The sequence below is a fragment of the Orbicella faveolata genome, unplaced genomic scaffold (assembly GCF_042242905.1).
Source record: "Orbicella faveolata isolate gen_17 unplaced genomic scaffold, um_ofav_v1 contig_24, whole genome shotgun sequence".
NCBI classification, from domain to species: domain Eukaryota; kingdom Metazoa; phylum Cnidaria; class Anthozoa; order Scleractinia; family Merulinidae; genus Orbicella; species Orbicella faveolata.
In genome coordinates, this window is record NW_028301552.1 from 33,232,149 (window position 1) to 33,250,955 (window position 18,807).

The 18,807-nt window shown below is 40.1% G+C and overlaps 1 protein-coding gene and 1 long non-coding RNA gene across 6 annotated transcripts; one reads left to right on the top strand and one right to left on the bottom strand.

Annotated features, from left to right (window-relative positions):
- The first annotated feature begins 2,148 nt into the window (after positions 1 to 2,148).
- LOC110056172 (uncharacterized) lies at positions 2,149 to 18,807 on the top strand. The gene is made up of 7 exons (XM_089292641.1): positions 2,149 to 2,322; positions 12,896 to 13,579; positions 14,529 to 14,703; positions 15,655 to 15,758; positions 16,454 to 16,535; positions 17,285 to 17,430; positions 18,059 to 18,807. The coding sequence occupies exons 1-7, from the start codon at positions 2,218 to 2,220 to the stop codon at positions 18,353 to 18,355; spliced, it is 1,593 nt and encodes a 530-aa protein (XP_089148767.1). The 5' UTR covers positions 2,149 to 2,217; the 3' UTR covers positions 18,356 to 18,807.
- On the bottom strand, positions 3,248 to 11,048 carry LOC149111354 (uncharacterized). Of its 5 annotated transcripts, XR_016208136.1 has the most exons (5): positions 10,232 to 11,048; positions 8,015 to 8,099; positions 7,503 to 7,626; positions 5,648 to 5,772; positions 5,028 to 5,207 (listed from the first exon to the last, which is right to left on the bottom strand). It is a non-coding gene; the product is annotated as an uncharacterized LOC149111354 (long non-coding RNA). The 5 variants fall into 5 exon arrangements; XR_016208137.1 differs by adding an exon at positions 3,248 to 4,674 and having other exon boundaries at positions 4,988 to 5,207; positions 7,503 to 11,041; XR_016208134.1 differs by having other exon boundaries at positions 7,503 to 8,099.

Genomic DNA, 18,807 nt, shown 5'->3' on the forward strand with positions numbered 1-18,807 from the left:
ACTCTAAAGTCATTTACTTTGTTTATAACTGTCAAAACTATCACGAAACTGAATCTGGGACGCGGTAATAAATTTGAAATAAAAATTCAAAAAATTAGCCGTCGTGGCTCACGTTCTCCAGACAACGCAAAATTTGGTCATTTCACGTTGTTGTTTCGCAGTGGACGGCAAAGAAATGTACCAAGAATTATAATGCACGTACACAGCAATTGTCTTGCTCATTAATTCTTTTGTTCAGTTACGTTCCGGTTGCCGTTGCCGTCGTGGTTTCGTAAACTCCCTACTTACTCGCCCAACACGGAGTTCTCGTACATGTAGAATGATAAGATCCACAAAACGTAGAATTTGAAACCGACTGGGAGTATTCGATATTTGTTTAGAAATGCCAAGCGATTCTAAATGACGTTTTAGTTTTGTCGCGTACGAATTCTCCCAGTTTCGGCTCACTTGCACGGCAGTTGTTCAGTAAGCTAGATAACAACAGTCATAAGTTCATAACCGGGGGGACCCCGATATAAAAAGGACGGGGGGTGCTCGTCGTACCTTTTAGGATTAAAAGAGCGGTTTTGGTATCTCTAGGGCTGTTCAGCCTCAAAAGGTCCACAGTGGGAGGTTTCGCGGTACCTTTTAGGATATTGATCCGAAAAAAATATGACAGGAGATGTTGTGTGCACCTGCACCTCTTAGCACATAGGCCAATGTGCGAGCAGAGGGGACCTATTTGACCGTATTTCCAGTTAAATTCACCGTGTAATGGTAGCGCGAATCAATCTTTTGTTGATTCGAATCACTGTACGTGTTCCAACTATATACATGCATCGTGTTACGCGTTTGTTGAAATCCTATATTAAATGGTCGTCGCCCCAAGGGCGACGATTTCGCCGGTCTTAGGGGTCCTTTTGAAAATTTCCGACAAACACCCCCGTCCTTTTCATATGGGCGTCCCCCGGGATCTATAGATGATCAATTCCCAGGGGGATACTCCCTATAGTGACCTATCTATACGGGGAGGCTCCGCCCTAAAGGATTATCTTTTTCAGGCTTCGGGTATATAAAAGGGTAGGGGTTTCACAAGTTGAGGTATATAAAAGGGTAGGGAAATCGGTCATTTAGGTATTTAAAAGGGCCTTTAATTAAAATATTTCGAATAGACGTTACAAGGGTTTAGAAAGAGGGTGCAGTGTTCTAACCTAGGTATGTGAAAGGGTACCTTTTTTTTCAATAAAAGGTGTATAACAGGGGTACCTTTTCTGCCAAAATGGTATATAAAAGGGTAAGGGGGTGGACCTCGGGATCAATTTCCACACAAATTGTCATTGAAACCTTCAGAGAGTTTATGATCCTTGGCCAGAACAGGCACAAAACGATTTTAAAATTTGTTTTCTTTTGCAGTTCACAAATTGTCCGAGCTTTGTCCTCGGTACTTAGAAAATTCGTTCTGTAACCGGCACGGTATTGTATCCCCGGCAGTCAGACATTCTTTCCGTTTACCCACAAAAATTTCCGCTCGAACCTGTTCAGCATGACACGTCAATGTAAAAGGCCGAAGTTCGGGAGCTGATTGGTATTTCTACGCAGAGACTCTTTGTAGAAATACCAAGAAGTTTCTAGCCTGTGCAAGCTAAGCAGTCTCAGCATTCTCCATTGATGATCCGTGATTCCCTGGGGCGGACTTACGCGACCAGTGAAACGCGTTGTGTTCCTGCCATGTAGGTTTTCATGTGACGTCATTATTTTCAAAAACAAAACAAAAAAGTTACCAATCTTTCTGAAGTTTAAGTTTTATCAGATGTAAGACCCTCCAAGAACTTGTCGTTTTTACGACGTTTAAGCCTGACAAAAGTGTTTACTTTGTAACAGAGCACGTTTGAATTTCCAAGTTGTGACATTAAAATGGCGGTCCGGCCAAAGATGCTGGACCAATATGGCTTCTTCATCAGGCAAAGCTCTATAAATATTGGGCGAAACACTTCTTCGAATAACGCAGGAATAAAACACCGAACAAACTTAAGTCTTGGCGAGTTTGTCTATATATCAATCATCTATCATATCTTGTTATACCTTTTCACTCGCAATGCGCACACTTCATAGACTTCATACACGACAGTAAAATTGAGGTCTCCCCACTTTCTCCCGGTCCGTGTATCCAAGCGTGACATCTGTGCAAAGCACGCCATTTCGCAACTTGAACAACGTTTATAATCGTGGCACTCTACTATGGCGCTTAAGAGCAAGCACCCAGATGTTTTTATCCCCGATAACGTGTCGTGGCCTCAGTACGTCTATCGTCATTTTGATAAATACGGCAACAAGACTGCCATTGTAAGTAAAATAATTATTTACATTTTCCGCTTTTTGAACAGATCATTGACCCTAACCCGGGCCTCAATAGTTCTCTTCGTGTGCGTCTTTGAACTAAGATTTGAAGAAAGATCACAAAAGGAAACCTCGTTGATAGAGACAACATAAGAGAAGAACTAAAAGAAAACTCATCTTAAAGAAGGATTTTCTCGAATGAGGAAGAATTTTAATTTTCCGGTACACCGAGGAGAACAAGAAGTCCTTAATACTGAACAGACATAATATTATAACCCTGCTTATTGATTTCTGTTCGCCAGAAAATTACAGCTTTTGGTGCTTTTTTCTGCTAGTAAATGAGACAACCCTAATAATCTAATATAGCAATATACGTGGTAGAAAAATGAAACAACCGCTTTTGTGAACCGAAAGACCATGTGTTATGTGTATTCAATTTAATTTCATATGCAAATTTACGCAATCAAGCCAGGTCAAGCTGATACGTACATTGTTCAAATACAATTGACATCACATAAATCCTGCCCTACGACTTAAGATCCATATAATATGGATCTAAAGTCGTGTATTACCCTGGCAAAAAGCGTATAAAATGACATCTCTTCGTCGTGTCCTTGGAAAGAAACCTAACAAATGTATTTTTAATTGTCACGCAATTCCCAAGACATTTTACGTAATACTCAGTCAAACTCTTAAAACCGAATGAAACTTGTTAAGACATGAACGATATTCGCAGTTATGTAAACAACTTTATCAGCTGTGAAATTAAAGCCTGAAAAAAATTCAGGTTGGAACGGGATTCAAACCCATGACCTCAAAGATATCGCTGCAGTGCTCTACCAACTGAGCTAATATATAGATTTAGGCCAGCCTAAAAGCGGAGCTCCTCAGTTATTTTTCGGAATGTTGTTACTAATGAAAATAATCCAACTTGTATGAGGTAAATTGCGAATGATTTAATAGTTTCAGCCGGAACTAGTATTACATCAGCAGATCGAGGTGTAAGATGGTGTGATTATGAAATATAGAGCCATGATTTCAAGGATTTCTTGGAAGCCACCAAAAATCTTGATCACATAACAGAACGGTCTTCTGTGCTTTTTGGTGGCATTTCTTGTTCTTTCCTACCTTATTCAGAAAGACAAGGCATTGTTATTAATCATTATATTCTTCCTTAGCTAACATGGGGACTCCCACACAAAAGAAGTTTACACATTTTTTTGTTGTGGGGACTGATTGAAATGCAGTGGTTACAATATACTCAGTCCCTGAATCTCTACCAAATGAAATCTCACAAAAGTACCAAAACAGTATACATATGTGAAAAGTTGGAAAGTTTTGTTTTCTAACTTGTCCCCAAAGATACATTTAGCCATCTTCACTATTGTATGGAGTCTCCTCCTGCTGGACGGGTTTGCAATGAGCAAAATCACCCTCGCATGAATGGTAATTACGATATTTTTTTTTTGCTGATCATGAATACTTGCATAGGCTTCTAATAATAATTTTATTATTCAATTTCAATGTGATTTGTTCTTTTTTTCGACTGGCATTGTGGACTACAAGAGCTGTTATTGGATTCCATTAATTAATTTTACTATGATTAAATTATACCAAGAATTATCAGTGAGCTAAGAGGAAGTTATATTATGTACATGTATTTTGTCTGCACTACACAACCAAATGCACTCAAAGGTTATGAGGCATGGGTACATTTGTCAGAAGAGCCCAGCATATCCAAGATATGTTTTGATTGACACATCAATTAAGATAATTTACAGCAAAATGGATAAAAAATACATCAATATCCTACATGCACCAAAGCCAGGAGAGGGGTTATAAGGCAATCGTTTAAACAACAGATTGAAATAATTTATAAATTAGAGAACACTATTTCTACAACAGAATGGAACAAATTAACCTTATCGGACATTGCGAATGGCAAGGCTGTCTGTAGAATGTCACAAATTTCTCAACCCTTTCTTTCTACAAAAATGCTAATCCTGCAACTTTGCTTAAGACCAGTTCTCCATTTCGTGTTGGCTAAATATCAATTTATGCCATGTCCAATGCAGAATATCACAAAATTGATTTAAAAGCTCAATAAATATCATTTTAAAGCCAAAAAGCCAATTATTTAAATAAACCATGAGTAAATTATCTCTAAGAAAAACTGATTAAATTAACAGGCACTTAAAAATAATTAGTTAATATGTGTTTCTTAATAATGTAATGCAGTGTATCTGTCACAATGTTGCAGCTAGGATATTACTACAAACAGGATGGGTTGCAGAACTGAACCTCCAAGTCAGTTTATTCAATGAACTTGGTGCAGAATTTATAATCCCATCAAGTTGTCTGTAAATACAGAGAAACCAAACAAAGCATTACAATTGTAAGTAATGAATTACTGAACTCTTTTACATGTACTGTATGAACAGTGTATGTTCCATTAATATTGGGGATCTCTCAGAAGCTGCATCCATGATAAATTAATTTGTTCCCAGATGCATTTGTTTATAGAACTTTTCACAAATTAATATCTCTGTCATAACAGTGACCTCTGTGTTCTCCAACAATTAGCACACAAGAAAAATACACTCAGTAAGATATTGTTTACAATAAAAATCAATGCCTATAAGCAATCATAAGGACCTTAAATTTATATTACCTCAGAAATATCTCACCAGGCCATGGTTGCTTTGAAAATCTTTGATGTTTTAATACAGGCTCCCCATCTGTAACCTGTTCATATATTGACTGACAGGAACAGGCATGTAATTCCTTTCTTTGATATACAGTGTACTTCATTGTTAGCTGTTTACTGAGTGTTAGTAGTGAATCAAATGCTAGGGGTTGGTACTCCAACTTTCACTGTGGCAGGCTCTGCCCTGAGATACAAAGCAAACTTACATAACTGTTATGAACTTCGCCACTTGCTTTCGAGAGCAAATGCAATTTGCTTCAAACAAGCAACTGGAACATTGAGGGTTACAACAATGTGCACCGTCCCAATCACAGGGTCATCCAGGCTGTTTGGTTGTACATATAACTGTACAACTGTATATGAGTTCAGCTTCCAGAAGAAAATCTGAGTTTGTCACGATAAATACTGATGTTCTTGCTTACTCAATGAATGAATGTGCCGTTCCAGAAGATATTCACACCCAACACCCATTCACGGCCAGTCTTTAGAAATTCCAAATTAAAGTATCAGGAATCAAGAGCTCTAATAGAGAAAAAACCTCCATGTGGGGTATGAATCTTTTCTTGAAGAAAACAATGTCTGAGAAATCATTAATTACAAAATAATGCTTAAGAAACATCTTACCTTACAGAGAATTTTGTAATCTACACTGTCTGGCCAGTTCATATACATGTATTTGACAAGTTGACACTGGGCATGTTTGTAAATTTGTGCACTTCAACATCACATTACTATGTAGCACTGGCCAACTAAAAACAAACAGCATAATTTGGGTAATTAATATACACTGTACATTATTAGGTTGAAATATTGGTGTAGATTGTTGCACATCAACAGATACAGAAACTATTTGCACCTGAATCATAACGAGTGAAAAATCGTGCATGAGACAAATTTTACATGTACATGTAACAGCCCTCCACCTCAGAACCATCACAGATATGATATGATATTTTTAAACTCTCTAAAATTTCAGATTATTCAAGATTAACATATGCACATACATCATCTGGGGCAACCCTAAAACACTGAATTTGGAAACCGAAATCCAGAATCCAGAATCTGGAATCCAGATATTATGAGTGATGATAGAAATAATTCACTTCAGCAATGTCTAATAAATAAATATGAGCAAAAATCATTTTGTTGTTATTTATTTTCTTGGCTTTACTTCAGCCACAGACTGTAATTGCTAAAAAATTATTGACTAGTTCTGAACAACCCTTAGCTATATATCTGACCCCGTTGTTCAAAAGCTGCATAAAGCTATTCATTGGGTACATCACTATCCAGTCAGGGTTACTGATTTTTTGGTAGTATCTGTCTCTATTGTCTGAGCAGGCTAAATAGGTGTCTAGTGTTTTTCTGCATTGGCATGTCACCAAGAGCCTTCATGCGGCTTTGCCACTCACACCCCCAGCCCAAACACGAGAGCCTGCTCATAGGCTAAGTTACCCATCTTTTGTTCAAGCTGGCCCTGGTGAGAGCCCGGTTCTTGTCTAGATCAAATTGCTCTGAGAAGACTGGTGAGCAGCACATTAACAACAAGCTATTATAGGATATTGCAGTGAGTTTCTGGCAGTCTTTTAGCATCTTTGAACAGCATGTGGTCTGATCTGTCAGCAAGTGAGAAGCAGACAGAAGTAAGTGTGCAACATTTCTACAAATTGTTTTAATATGATGGCCGCTAAGAATATGAAATGCTGATTTGTCACAGTATCAGTGTGGAAATTGTGTTAAGCTGGAATTGGTCTCGTATCTGTCGGAAAAATCAAATTTCATATTTAGATCAGATGGGTTAGCCCTTGGACTTCGAAATTGGGGGGCGTGACCATCAATGTACAGGGGGCTGCCACTGATGGATATCCTGTTCTCTATGACATTTTCTATCTTGTTCAGTATGTACTAGACATAAAGGATAAATTTATACTTCCGGTAAATTGAAGATCACTTATTAAACAAAATGGCAATTACCAGCAAGCTTATTTTAGACACTCTCGAGGTGCTTGGAATAAAATTAAGACGCACTTTACTGAGATTCTCATAATCATAGCCCTCACTAAAAATAACGGTTGCCCAATTTCAACAGACGGGGAATTTTCGTTTCAAAAAAGGTTAAGTTTGAGGTCCTTTTTACTTGGCAGCTTACTTTTTACAGTCAAAAAGCTAAGCAAAACAATTTTCGCGTATTTGAAGAACTTATTTTCTTTGATTTGCGGATTCCGGTTTCCAGTTTCTGGATTCCGGTTTTTGGTTCCAGATTCCGGATTCCCGTTTCTGGGTTTTAGGGTTGCCCCATATTTAACATATTGTTTGCTTCACATTCAGTTTACACATGGCTGTTATCCAGCATAGGCAGACTTCTTAGTTTTCCTTCAAAAATATATTGCAACAACTATTGCATCTTTCGTTACCTATTCTTGTGATGAAATGACACAAAATTCAAGAACAAGAAGTCATAAGCATAAAACTAACTTACATGGTAGTGCTTACAGTTCCTCTTACTGTCTGCATATGCTGTCCATAAACTGATGCTGCCTGGACAATGTACTCATTATTTTTCTGATCACACCTTTTAAAATGTCACTGTTATATAATTTGTCCTGAAAAAGCAATACATGAAATGTTATGCCTTTGGCACTCACCAAATACCTTTACATGATGTTAATGTACACCATATCAACATTCACAATTCTCTTTACTTTCATTGTAACTCTTTTGTGTCATTTTCCCTCACTTGAAGACAGGACTTCCACATTAGGTTATAATTTGCCTCTGGAATCTCTATGAATTCACAGGGAGTGATAACAATTAAATCATGACTAATTTTAGCAAAGGAGGTGTTCAAATGTCAGATTTTAATGCTAAGTTTATACAGTAACTTTACATTACTCTTCGTACATATATATAACCTCTCAATTATTGCACCTATAGACAGAAGGTGTGCTGGGGGAAGAAATGTTCTAAACTCTCGGAACTTTTCCCCCTTACCTGTAATAGGATGACTATTATGAACTACGGTTTGTAACCAACACCAACATCAGGTTATGTATACACATGTATATTTTATTGTCGTCTGTAATCATAAAAAAATAAAAATTTAAAATCCTCCATAAAGTTCATACTCAATAACACTGCTACATGAAGCGCTGTCACTGGAAATCAATTTAAGTGAAACTGTTGCAACAGCTCTGCCAAAATTTTTCCTAGCAGTTAAGGCAGGATAACAGAATATACATGTACCACACAGCAAAGGCTAGAGATACACACATGTTAGTTATCAGTTAGGATTTGGTGAGCTTCTGTGCTGTAGGTATGGTGGAAAATAACAGATTATCAGAAATGAAGGTTCCTGAGACATTTTGACAGCACTGAGAGGAATTAATATATAAATTCACAAAAGAAGGAGAAGTTCTTGCCCTGTCCAGTTCTCTGTAATAAAAATATCATTTACATATGAGTCATTTGTAATATGTGGTTTGTGTTTAAAGCCGATATAATGCACACTCTGATTGGCCAATTCCAGTGCATTATTTACATTTACATGGTATACCTTGGTAAAACCATAAAACATTGCGTGCGACTAAAATAAAAAATATAAAAAATAAAAAGAAATGCCTAATTCATAACAATTTAAAATACTCAACACTAAAACGAATGTAATTCTTTACTTGAAAATTATTCTCCTGTAATGCCCATGGGCCAATTACAGGCATGCTAAGAAGTCCTAACACAAAGTAAAAGGAAATTAAGAAAACTATTGCTTTTTTCCGGAAAATTGTAGCGACTGAAGACAATGATGGAACACTCTGAGAGTGCATTCTATCAACCTGATGAGATAAAATTTAAGGAGAATAGAGAATTCACGAAGTTATATCACAAACAAATTGGTACAGGACAGGAGAAAGGAAACTGTACAGCCAGGAAGAAACTGAAACTTCTTCGACCAGCAAAAAAGTATGCACGCACAACAAAGAAAACAGTCAGTGACATTCATTTAATAAGTTAGTAAATAAAGAATTAGTGTGAAGAAGAGAGCAAAGAGAGAGAAAGTGGAGATAGGAGAGCGCTCTCTCCAACTAAATTGTGTATATATGTATGTAAAAGTTATTCTTATTACTGAGAAATGGTCAGGGCAAGAACTTCTATTACACTGTTCAATTTACCGAGTTAATTAGTACTATCTCACTTTTTTGGAACATTTCCATATTAAGTGTAAATACCGCATTGGGGAATAACCTCTTATTACGAAAATAGGGTCCATGTACCCCCAACCAAAAGCAATGGCACAAATAACATGAAATAGCCAATCAAAATCAAAGCAGAGCTTTATTTGCAGACAGGATTGCCATGCATAATCGTCTACTCGACATTTTGGACTATATAAGCATTTCACCAAACCGAACTAATTGGACAGACAACAAAATAAAACGAGGAAATCTACATTATAAACACAAGATGCATATCACTACATCTGAGCTCGAGTATCAACAGCAAATCCCTTTTCAATGAACGGTGACCGAATAAAAGAGAGGATAAAGAAAATTCGTTTAAGCTTGCGGTGTTAAAGTTTAAAAATGATTCACACTTAAATTTGAATATTACTGAGAGTCTGTATTTTTGCCGACGGCTTAATTTAGCTTTGCAGTCATTTTATTGGCAGTAGCTTTACCAGTCTTCAACCAATTTAACCGCGGAATTCACAAAAGCATTTCGCCAAACCGAATAAATTGAACTAACAAAACGAGGAAATCTCCATACTTTGTAATCACAATATGCAAATATTCACATAGGAACAAAAGTAAATTTAGCAAATCCTGTTCGCTTCGGCTTAAAATGGTTTGTAGACCTTTCTTGGTTCAGTTTTCAACAACAGAAGAACAAATTTTAGCAGTCTACGAAGCGGCAGTGCTAACTAAATCAGAGAAAACTTCAAAATTCGCCCGGCCGTGTTTACAAGTACGATTTTGGTTAAGCTTATTTTTAGATGTGAGGTTATAAGCTTAAATTGACGACCTCCAACCTCCAAAGCGACCCACGTGTTATTGTTTAGAGACGAGCGAAATTAAAACGATGCAATTTTTAAAATCTCTTACAGCATGGCTTCAAATAAGGAAGACTTTTAATGGATTCCAATTGAAAATAAGCTTATATCGCCGAGGAAACTTGTTAGTTTTCATAGCAAACGCAACAACAAAAGTCACTTACCGCAAGTTGGCAATTCAGTTCGGCCAGTGTAAATCTTCAAGGCAGAAACTTGCAGCAAAAGTTGTGAAGACTAAACTGAAGTTATATTTTCGATAGATCAACGAATCAACCACTTCTCTCCACTACGTTTATTGTTTTGCAATTTCTCTAAAACACTCGGGTACGTTTGATTTCTCTTGTTCATCACCTGACCAAATCAGGTGACTTTTGAATTTTCTTGCACGGCTGCACAGCATCACGTTCGCGCGAATTTTGAACTTGGCCATGGAGAGTTCGGCAGTCTTCTGAATCAATTTGTCGGGTACTTTCGCCTCCTTTCTATAGCCCTCGTCAGCTTTGGTTCACGGCATTGTTCGGTATATTATTTCACCTCCTTTCTCTAGCTCTTGACTAGCTATAATTCACGGCATTGTTCGGTACTGTTTCGCCTCCTTCCCCAGCGCTGGCCCGCTCAGTCTTTTTCGCGATCTTCTTCGCTACTTCTTTGCCTGTTAATTCTTGCTTTCTGTCTTTTGCTTCAGCGCAACCCTGTCTTAAAAATATTAAATCAACCTCCGCTATCGTTTTTCTTTAAAAATCCCGCCAAGAAAAATGGCATTCACCCGCTACCAACTGAGGGTGCATGTCTCTGTCAGCCTATTAGTTTGAGTATGGCCGCCATCTTGCGCGACTCCGTCGTCGTCGTCGTCGTCGTCGTCGTCGCCGTCGTGCGTACGCGCCCACGAGTAATACCGCTAGCCATGATAACCATGAGAAAATCAATTCATGGGTTTCCTTTTCTTCCTTATATGGGTATGGGGCTCCGCCGGAGCTCCGCTATCAAGCCAACTGAGAGCTGGGCACGTTGTGAGTTTGTAATATACCCGTAGATGGCGAAGAAACGAGTACCGTATATGGAAGATCATATATTTGAACTGCGGAGAAAGATATCAAGGCATGATTGATCGTCACAGTTATTAAGCTTAACCGAATGAAATGTGTTTGTATGTATTTGAAAGGCTGTGCCTATATGACCGGCAGCTGGTCAAGGTTCTACAAAATAGACCGAATGACCGGCAGTGAGACTTTTTATGAAGTAAAACACCGTAAAATGACGTTAAGACAGCCGACCCTAAGAGGAATCGAACCCAGGTCGCCCGCATGGAAAGCGATACTCATGACCACCGCGCCACCGAAACCGGCAGGCAGGTGTCGGAATTTTTTAAGTATATATTGTGTTACCTTTACCATTATTGAAAGCTAACCGTAAACAGGCTAACCAGAGCGCTATTCAGGCTAACCGGAGTTCTTTTTAGGCTAACCGGAGTGCTATTTAGCCTTAACTACAAAAAGAGTTTTGACTGCCGGTCATTTAACCTATTTAAAACCTTGACCGGCTGCCGATCATTTAGATACTTCGTATTTATAATGATAGAAGAACACAAAGGATCTACTAAGCTACAGAAGTAAGGGTGATCAAACTTGTGTTTTAGCTCCACAACAAATTGCAAAACATCTTTCCAAGACCGCGAAGATTCGAGGTGAGGCTTGCTACTGAAAATCACAAATCAGCTAGCACATATAACTCCTGTCGGGGTGGCTCACTGTTAAAGCTCAATTTCGTCCCGGCGACATGGACTAAATTTACGTCAGTTCATATCGTTGACTACAATTTGTTCCTCAATTTTCCGGTTCTTCAAGAATGTGAAGGCTTACACGGAGACGTGTAACGAGGGGGGTATTTTTTACTCGCGGGCTTCGCGCGTTGTGTTTCCTCGTACGTTTGGCTAAAGAGAAGCGACCCGTAATCTATTCATATGAAAAATCCACCTAAAACCTCCTTAGCTGCCCTCAGCTTCTTTGTTATATATCAGTGATATAATAATAAAGTGTATTATCGTTTGTCTCACGATGTAGTCACTTGAGATGTAGATCGCGACGTTTCGACTGCTTACTGCTAGTCTTCTTCAGGCGATAAGGTCGACTGATTGCACGGTATCATTTATATCACAAAGGTCGGCTGTGATTGGTGCATTTCGATGGTGCATACCGTGCAATCAGTCGACCTTATCGCCTGAAGAAGACTAGCAGTAAGCAGTCGAAACGTCGCGATCAACATCTCAAGTGACTACATCGTGAGACAAACGATAATACACTTTATTATTGCATCTACCACGATGAATAACAACAACCTTTTCCTCGACATATCAGTGATATTCGGTGCAACCTCGATTTAACGAAAAGACTGGCAAAATATGTTCGCTATAACGAGGTTTCGTTGTATCGAGGTATTTTACTATTACTGGGACGAAGAATATCGTTCATTACACCGAGGACTTCGAGATATAGAGGTTCGTTAAATCGAGGTTCCGCTGTGTACATGTAAGTGAATAACATGTCACGATTCTTGTTAGCGTGATGGCCATTTGATTGACGGCCGTTTTGTGTGGCTATTTTCGTCACGCCTCTTTGCGTATTTTTTATTTATGTGACGCCTGTTTTCGGTGAATGTATCACCAAATGTCAAGAACAATTTTTCAACGTAATTCCGTGCGGCAGGCATGGAGGAGTAATGTGAAAGGAAGCATGAGAAGACCTTTATGTAGCCAGATAATTATGTGCACGCTAACCTGTTGAGAAGGAGAGAGTTACTGTCTGCCGCTCTTTATCTTGTTCTGTTACCAGGTTGACGCTGTCTCTGGGCGATCTTACAGTTACAGTCAGCTCAAAAATCTAACACAAAGATTTTCTTCAGCTTTGGTCAAGCGAGGCTTCAGCAAAGATGACGTCCTGGCCATCTATCTCCCTAACGTATTAGAATACCCGATCATTTTCTATGGCGTGGCTTTTCTGGGTGGTGTATCAACAACAGTCAATCCATTATACTCGGCCAAGGAACTGGAACGGCAACTGCGAATCTCGGGAGCAAAATATGTCGTTACCATTCCTCCACTCGCGGAGAACGCAAAAGATGCTGCCGCTTCAACTGGCGTTGCCTCAGTGATTGTACTTGGAGAAGCGCCCGGCTGTGAGTCGCTGTCATCGCTTTTGTCAGACGATGGTAGCGCGTTTCCTGAGCACGTGCAGATTAACACAAAGGAAGACGTGGTCGCGCTGCCATTTTCAAGCGGCACTACAGGCCTATCGAAAGGTGTTATGATGACGCACCACAATCTGGTAGCAGGGCTGGTCCTTTTGATGGATGATAATGTCTTCCCTGACGACGCAATTGTTTTGAATCTCCTTCCGTTTTACCACATCTATGCGCTGCTTTGCATGATGGGAGGGTGTTTAGAAGCTGGTTGCAAGTTGGTGCTTCTGTCTCGCTTTGAGCCAGTCTCTTTTCTCAAAGCAATCCAGGAGTACAAGGTTTGTTTCATTTAACCTCATGAGTAACCCAGACGCAGAAACTCAGACACAGGTGATGAATTCAGCGCGCAAAGAGAGACCATTTTTGCTCGGGATAGATGAGATTACATGTTGTACTTGCCACTCTGTAATTCGCATCACAGCGGAGCTCCGGCGGCCCAAAGAGCCGCCAAGCGGAGCCCCATACTCATATAGGAAAGAAAAGGAAACCCATGAGTTAATTTTCTCATGGTTATCATGGCTAGCGGTATTGCTCGTGGGCGCATACGCACAACGGCGACGACGAAGACGACGACGGAGTTGCGCAACATGGCGGCCATACTCCAAATAATAGGAGGACAGAGACATCATGTCTCTGTCCTCCTATTATTTGGAGTATGGCTGCAGTGCAGCCTTGGTTTACCGTGTACTTCTTTGATATTGGACATCCATGTTATGATCAATTGACACCTGTCAAAACAAGGTATCCACTGACCAGTTTCACGTGACCATATCGCGGGCTCAAGTTTAGAGCTCATGGAGGCCACCTGTTTTTTTGAAGTTGACCAAGTGCTGGTTTTCACTTAGATCGCGGGCTCATGTTAGGTTCAACTTGTTGAAAACAGGGCAGGATTGTTCGGAAGCCGGTTAACGCTAACCCAGGATTTAATTTAAGCGAATTATAACTTTTTCTTCTACTCAAATGTTGTTTTGCTGCTTTGTTTTGTATGTATGGTGATTATTAAAGCTCAAAACAGAAGGCCAAACAATATACAGAAAACCTCACCGCAAAGTTACATGAAATCAAAATTCTACCTTTTCATGGGTTAGCTTAATCCAGCTCTGAACAACTCGGCCCAGGAGCTACGATTTTAGGCTGGCCTAAATCTATATATTAATGGTTTACAGCTCTATATGGAAATCGTCCTTATTACATTGTTTATCAACGTATCTTTTCTCTCTGTAACAGGTCACAGATGCCCCTCTGGTTCCGCCCCTGATTTTGTTTCTGGCGAAGCATCCTCTGGTAGACAAGTTTGACTTGTCAAGCGTGGTGCGTGTAAACTCGGGGGCCGCACCACTTGGCAAGGAGCTGGAGACAGCAATGTTGAAACGGCTTCCGCAAGTGAAGAGAATACGACAAGGTAAGGATCATGACAGTTATCTTGACAATTTATTTTAGGTTAAAAGCATTAGCTTAAATTTCTACAGACACTGCAGAGATCAAGCCATTCATTTCATTTCATAACTCTCTGGTATATAGCGTTTTTTCAAACATCTCCGAGAAAGGGCACCCTTGGGACCAAAACAGGGGTCCACTTAAATGAGGGGCACGCTCGTGGGAGAGTAAAAATGTATTGTTTGTTAGTGATTGGGGCCATGACGGAGTGTCCGTTTACGGGACCTGTACTTTAGCCGAGGCTCAGCTGCAACACTTAGTATAAGGGGAAGGGGTATCTGAATAGGGTTGCTGTAATCTCAGTTATCAGATAAATTTTTGTCAATTTGTACCTATCAGTTAAAAATTTAGCCCATTTATCAGCTATCAGTGAGTTTTACAGACCTCAACCTCAGCTGTCAGTTAAGATACGTGTCATTTCTCGGCTGACCGTGAAAAGTTTGAGCAATTCTCAGCAATCATTTAAAACCAATCCTGATACACTCTACCTCCCACTGGAGGCAACTTGACCGTGTGGTTGGGGCGCCGGACGCCAAAATCCAGAGGTCGCGGATTCAAGTCCCACCCTGACCACTTAGCTGGAGTTGTTTCTCGGTAGACTAGTTCAACTCCTTGGTCGCTCTAGTTTATAACCAACTGGCCTGCTTTCCACCAGTTGGGTTTTTTAAGCCTATTATGTTTATTTGAAACATTTATTTCCTTCAGTTTAAGTTGCATGCCTGAGAACTAGCTAGGTGTAGGTAAGCGCATCGACCACTATAAATATTCAACATTACTTTTAATCAAGGTCCTGGCCTCACACAAACACTTCATTTTTAATTTCTATAAGCAGATACCTCTCATCAGTGGTCGTTTTCTCTGTACCCTTGTAGAACATTGAACTTTTTTTTAATTTTAACAACACTCTTCAATTCAGGCTTCGGTATGACCGAGCTCTCTGGAGCATCTCATTGCACGCCATTCGAAGGAAAAACCAAATCTGGGTCGGTGGGTCTACTGTTACCAAACCTGGAATGTAAGGTGAGCGCACTTGAATCTATTGTGATCTTACAGCCTCCAGGAAAAAGAATACATTTACAACCCGGTGGGGGGGGGGGACCTCCCATATAGAAAGGAGGGGGTGCTCGTCGCCCCTTTCAGGGGTTAAAAAAGCTGTTTTGGTACCTCCTCAGGTGATCAGGCTCGAAAAGTCCACAGCGGAAACTTTTGCGGTAACTTTTATTGAATCGAAAAAAACTATGGCGGGAGAACCATAATGTGCTGTTGTAGAATTGATACCTCTTAGGGGTGAAAAAAATTCAAGCCACGCCCACGGAACAGGAGCCTGGTGCTTCTTAAGGGTTCTTTTCAAAATTTTCGACGAGCAGCCCCATCCTGTTTTATATGGGAGTTTCCCCCCCCCCCCCCCCCGCCCCGAGATTTGCAGAACTACGTACATGGTTTCTACGTCACAATTTCGAATCTCTAAAAGTAGATTTAAAAATTGGACTCCACGATGTGGTCTGGAGACTAACCATCAAAATGAAAAAAGTTATAGAGTAATGACGTTAGGCGATTTAACACTCAAGCGCCAAAGAACTGCAATAATTATTTCAATCATTAACATACAGTTAGCTGTAAGCTACACATCACTCAAACAGATGGAACACAAGTCTCAACTAAGCACAGATAGAGTCCCATTGGAAACAGCTTACATGACGTATTTATTGGAGTAGGTTGTCAATCCTGATACTGGAGAAATTCTTGGACCAAATCAAGACGGAGAAATCTGTGTGAAAGGACCGCTCGTTATGAAGGGTGAGAAATGTCTGATAATACACTTAGTATACATGTCATAACTGCCATTTTTTAGTTGTTGTTGTTGTTGTTGTTTTGTTCGGAAATTATATTCATCCAATTTCTGTTACTTTCGCTCAGTTTTCGTGGTGATTACAATCAGATGAAAATAAGCTGCGTCCTGAAATTCTCCCTGTGGCGATATCTTTTCATATTAATAATACAACTAAAGATCTATTGGCTGGACAACATAAAAATAAACGTCCATGCAGACAATATTTTAGCAAAGAGTCCTGTATATATCCAAGTCTTTGTGTGAATTACAAGTGCAATAGCTCTGCCCAGTTCCTTCTATGCACCCTGCCCGCAGTGCATCATGATGGTTATATTCAACTAATCAAGTCTAGGATGATTTTAGTCTCATTCAACGGTTTATTTTACGGCACGGAGTAGGGCACGTAGTTCCCGGTCTTGTGGCCTGGCCTTGTCTCACGGGTTGGTGCTTCACATTGGGTTTACCTCATTGCGCCTTTCCTCCTTGGACAAAATTGTCCAAGAAAAATTGCAATGAGCATGACTATGACTATGACTTAAGTGGTCGTACATGAAATGCCCGACCCAGCTACGAAAAACTGAACGACCGCTTACTAGAGGAAACTTGGTGTAGAATTGCTCTTTATAATGCACGGTGGACGTATATTCTTATTCTGCGCTCCACGCCAATCTTCCAGATCCTGTACACAATGTAATGTGGTTGGTTCTCTCTGCAGGTTACATAAACAACCCAGAAGCGACCGCCAAGACAATCGACAGTGATGGCTGGCTCCACACAGGAGATATTGGACATTATGATAAGGATGAATATTTCTTTATTGTTGATCGATTGAAAGAACTCATCAAGTACAAAGGATTTCAGGTACTTCACAGGGATTGCGATCGCCACTGAATTAAGGTGCTGTTGTGATGTATATGGAGGCGCGGTGGCCTCGGGGTTAGTACGCTCGTCTCTTGATCGAGCGGTCCGCGTTCCAACCCTGGCCAGGGACATTGCGCTGTGTTCTTGGGCAAACCACTTTACTCTCAGTAAATTGTGTTGGTTACAAAATTATCACGAATTAGTCCGGGATAAAGAGGTTAAGTTTGTGTGAATTTGCTCTTTGAGGCCAAGATTTATAGTCTGTTGCTCGTATTGGGGAGGGTCCGTATCAAAGTGGACTTTTTTGTAGAGAATATGATCATTTTGCCTGGACCAAGGGAACTATCCCTAACAGATAGGTGTCCGTATTTGAGAAGTGTCCATAGCAAAGAGGTATCCGTTACAGAGAGGTGTCCCTTAGGAGAGATTTGGCTGAGTTTGTTTCTCTCTATTTGTCTGTCAGAGAAAATCTGAACAGCCTGATTTGCGCAGAAAAAAACCTTCATAGTCAACAGTACCGCTTGAAATGCTACCGCATGCGAGCAAGCTGTCTTGAACAGTGCCTGCGTTCTCGGAGAAAAACCTTCGACTTAAGGTGGCTAAGAACCTTTTCTTCTGTTCACTACAGGTTCCTCCAGCTGAGCTCGAAGCATTATTAATTTCCCACCCGAACATCGATGACGTGGCCGTGATCGGCGTCCCCGATCCCGAAGCCGGCGAGCTTCCGAAAGCTTTCGTGGTGCGTCGTGGAGATGTGACGCCAGAGGAAATTATAGAATTCGTGGCCAAGAGAGTATTACCACAGAAAAAGCTCAGGGGTGGGGTGGAGTTCATTGAACAGATACCAAAATCTCCAAGTGGGAAGATCTTGCGACGTATGCTTAGAAATCAAGAGAAAGAACGGCGTAGAGAGGCCAAACTGTGAAGACGCTGGAGGTTTTAATGAAGTTAACGTTATCGTTGAATCAAAAGCTCGTTCCCAGGGCCTTTCCGTTAGAGTTTATTCTCTAAGGGAAGGCCCTGGGAACGAAGTTGGTTGAATTAATGATCGTTCTTTTTGCTTAAAGGTTCAACAGCTATTATATTTACACTGTACCTAACAGACTTGTCAAAGATCAGGAAATGAGATGATGTATATGCGAGTCAGAGTGTCGACAACCCGGAGTTATGCAAGTTAAACGTGAAATTGTAAAATTACATGCCAAATAAGAACTTTTTAGGTAACTATACTTGTTATTTTGCGATTTTACGGTGTCGGTGATCAATGTAATAACAGTTCTTGTTTTGTAATCGTGAATGACAAAAAGAGAGACACTGATTTGATGTATCTCGCTGCAGAATCAGAATTAAATTAGCCCGTGCAGGGTGCAGGCTAAA

Bases quoted from the DNA above. Each gene is read 5' to 3' on its own strand.
- LOC110056172 (XM_089292641.1), top strand. From the start codon at position 2,218: ATGGCGCTTAAGAGCAAGCACCCAGATGTTTTTATCCCCGATAACGTG. The intron at 14,704-15,654 runs GTAAGGATCATG...TCTTCAATTCAG, and splicing joins AGTGAAGAGAATACGACAAG to GCTTCGGTATGACCGAGCTC. The intron at 15,759-16,453 runs GTGAGCGCACTT...TTATTGGAGTAG, and splicing joins TACCAAACCTGGAATGTAAG to GTTGTCAATCCTGATACTGG.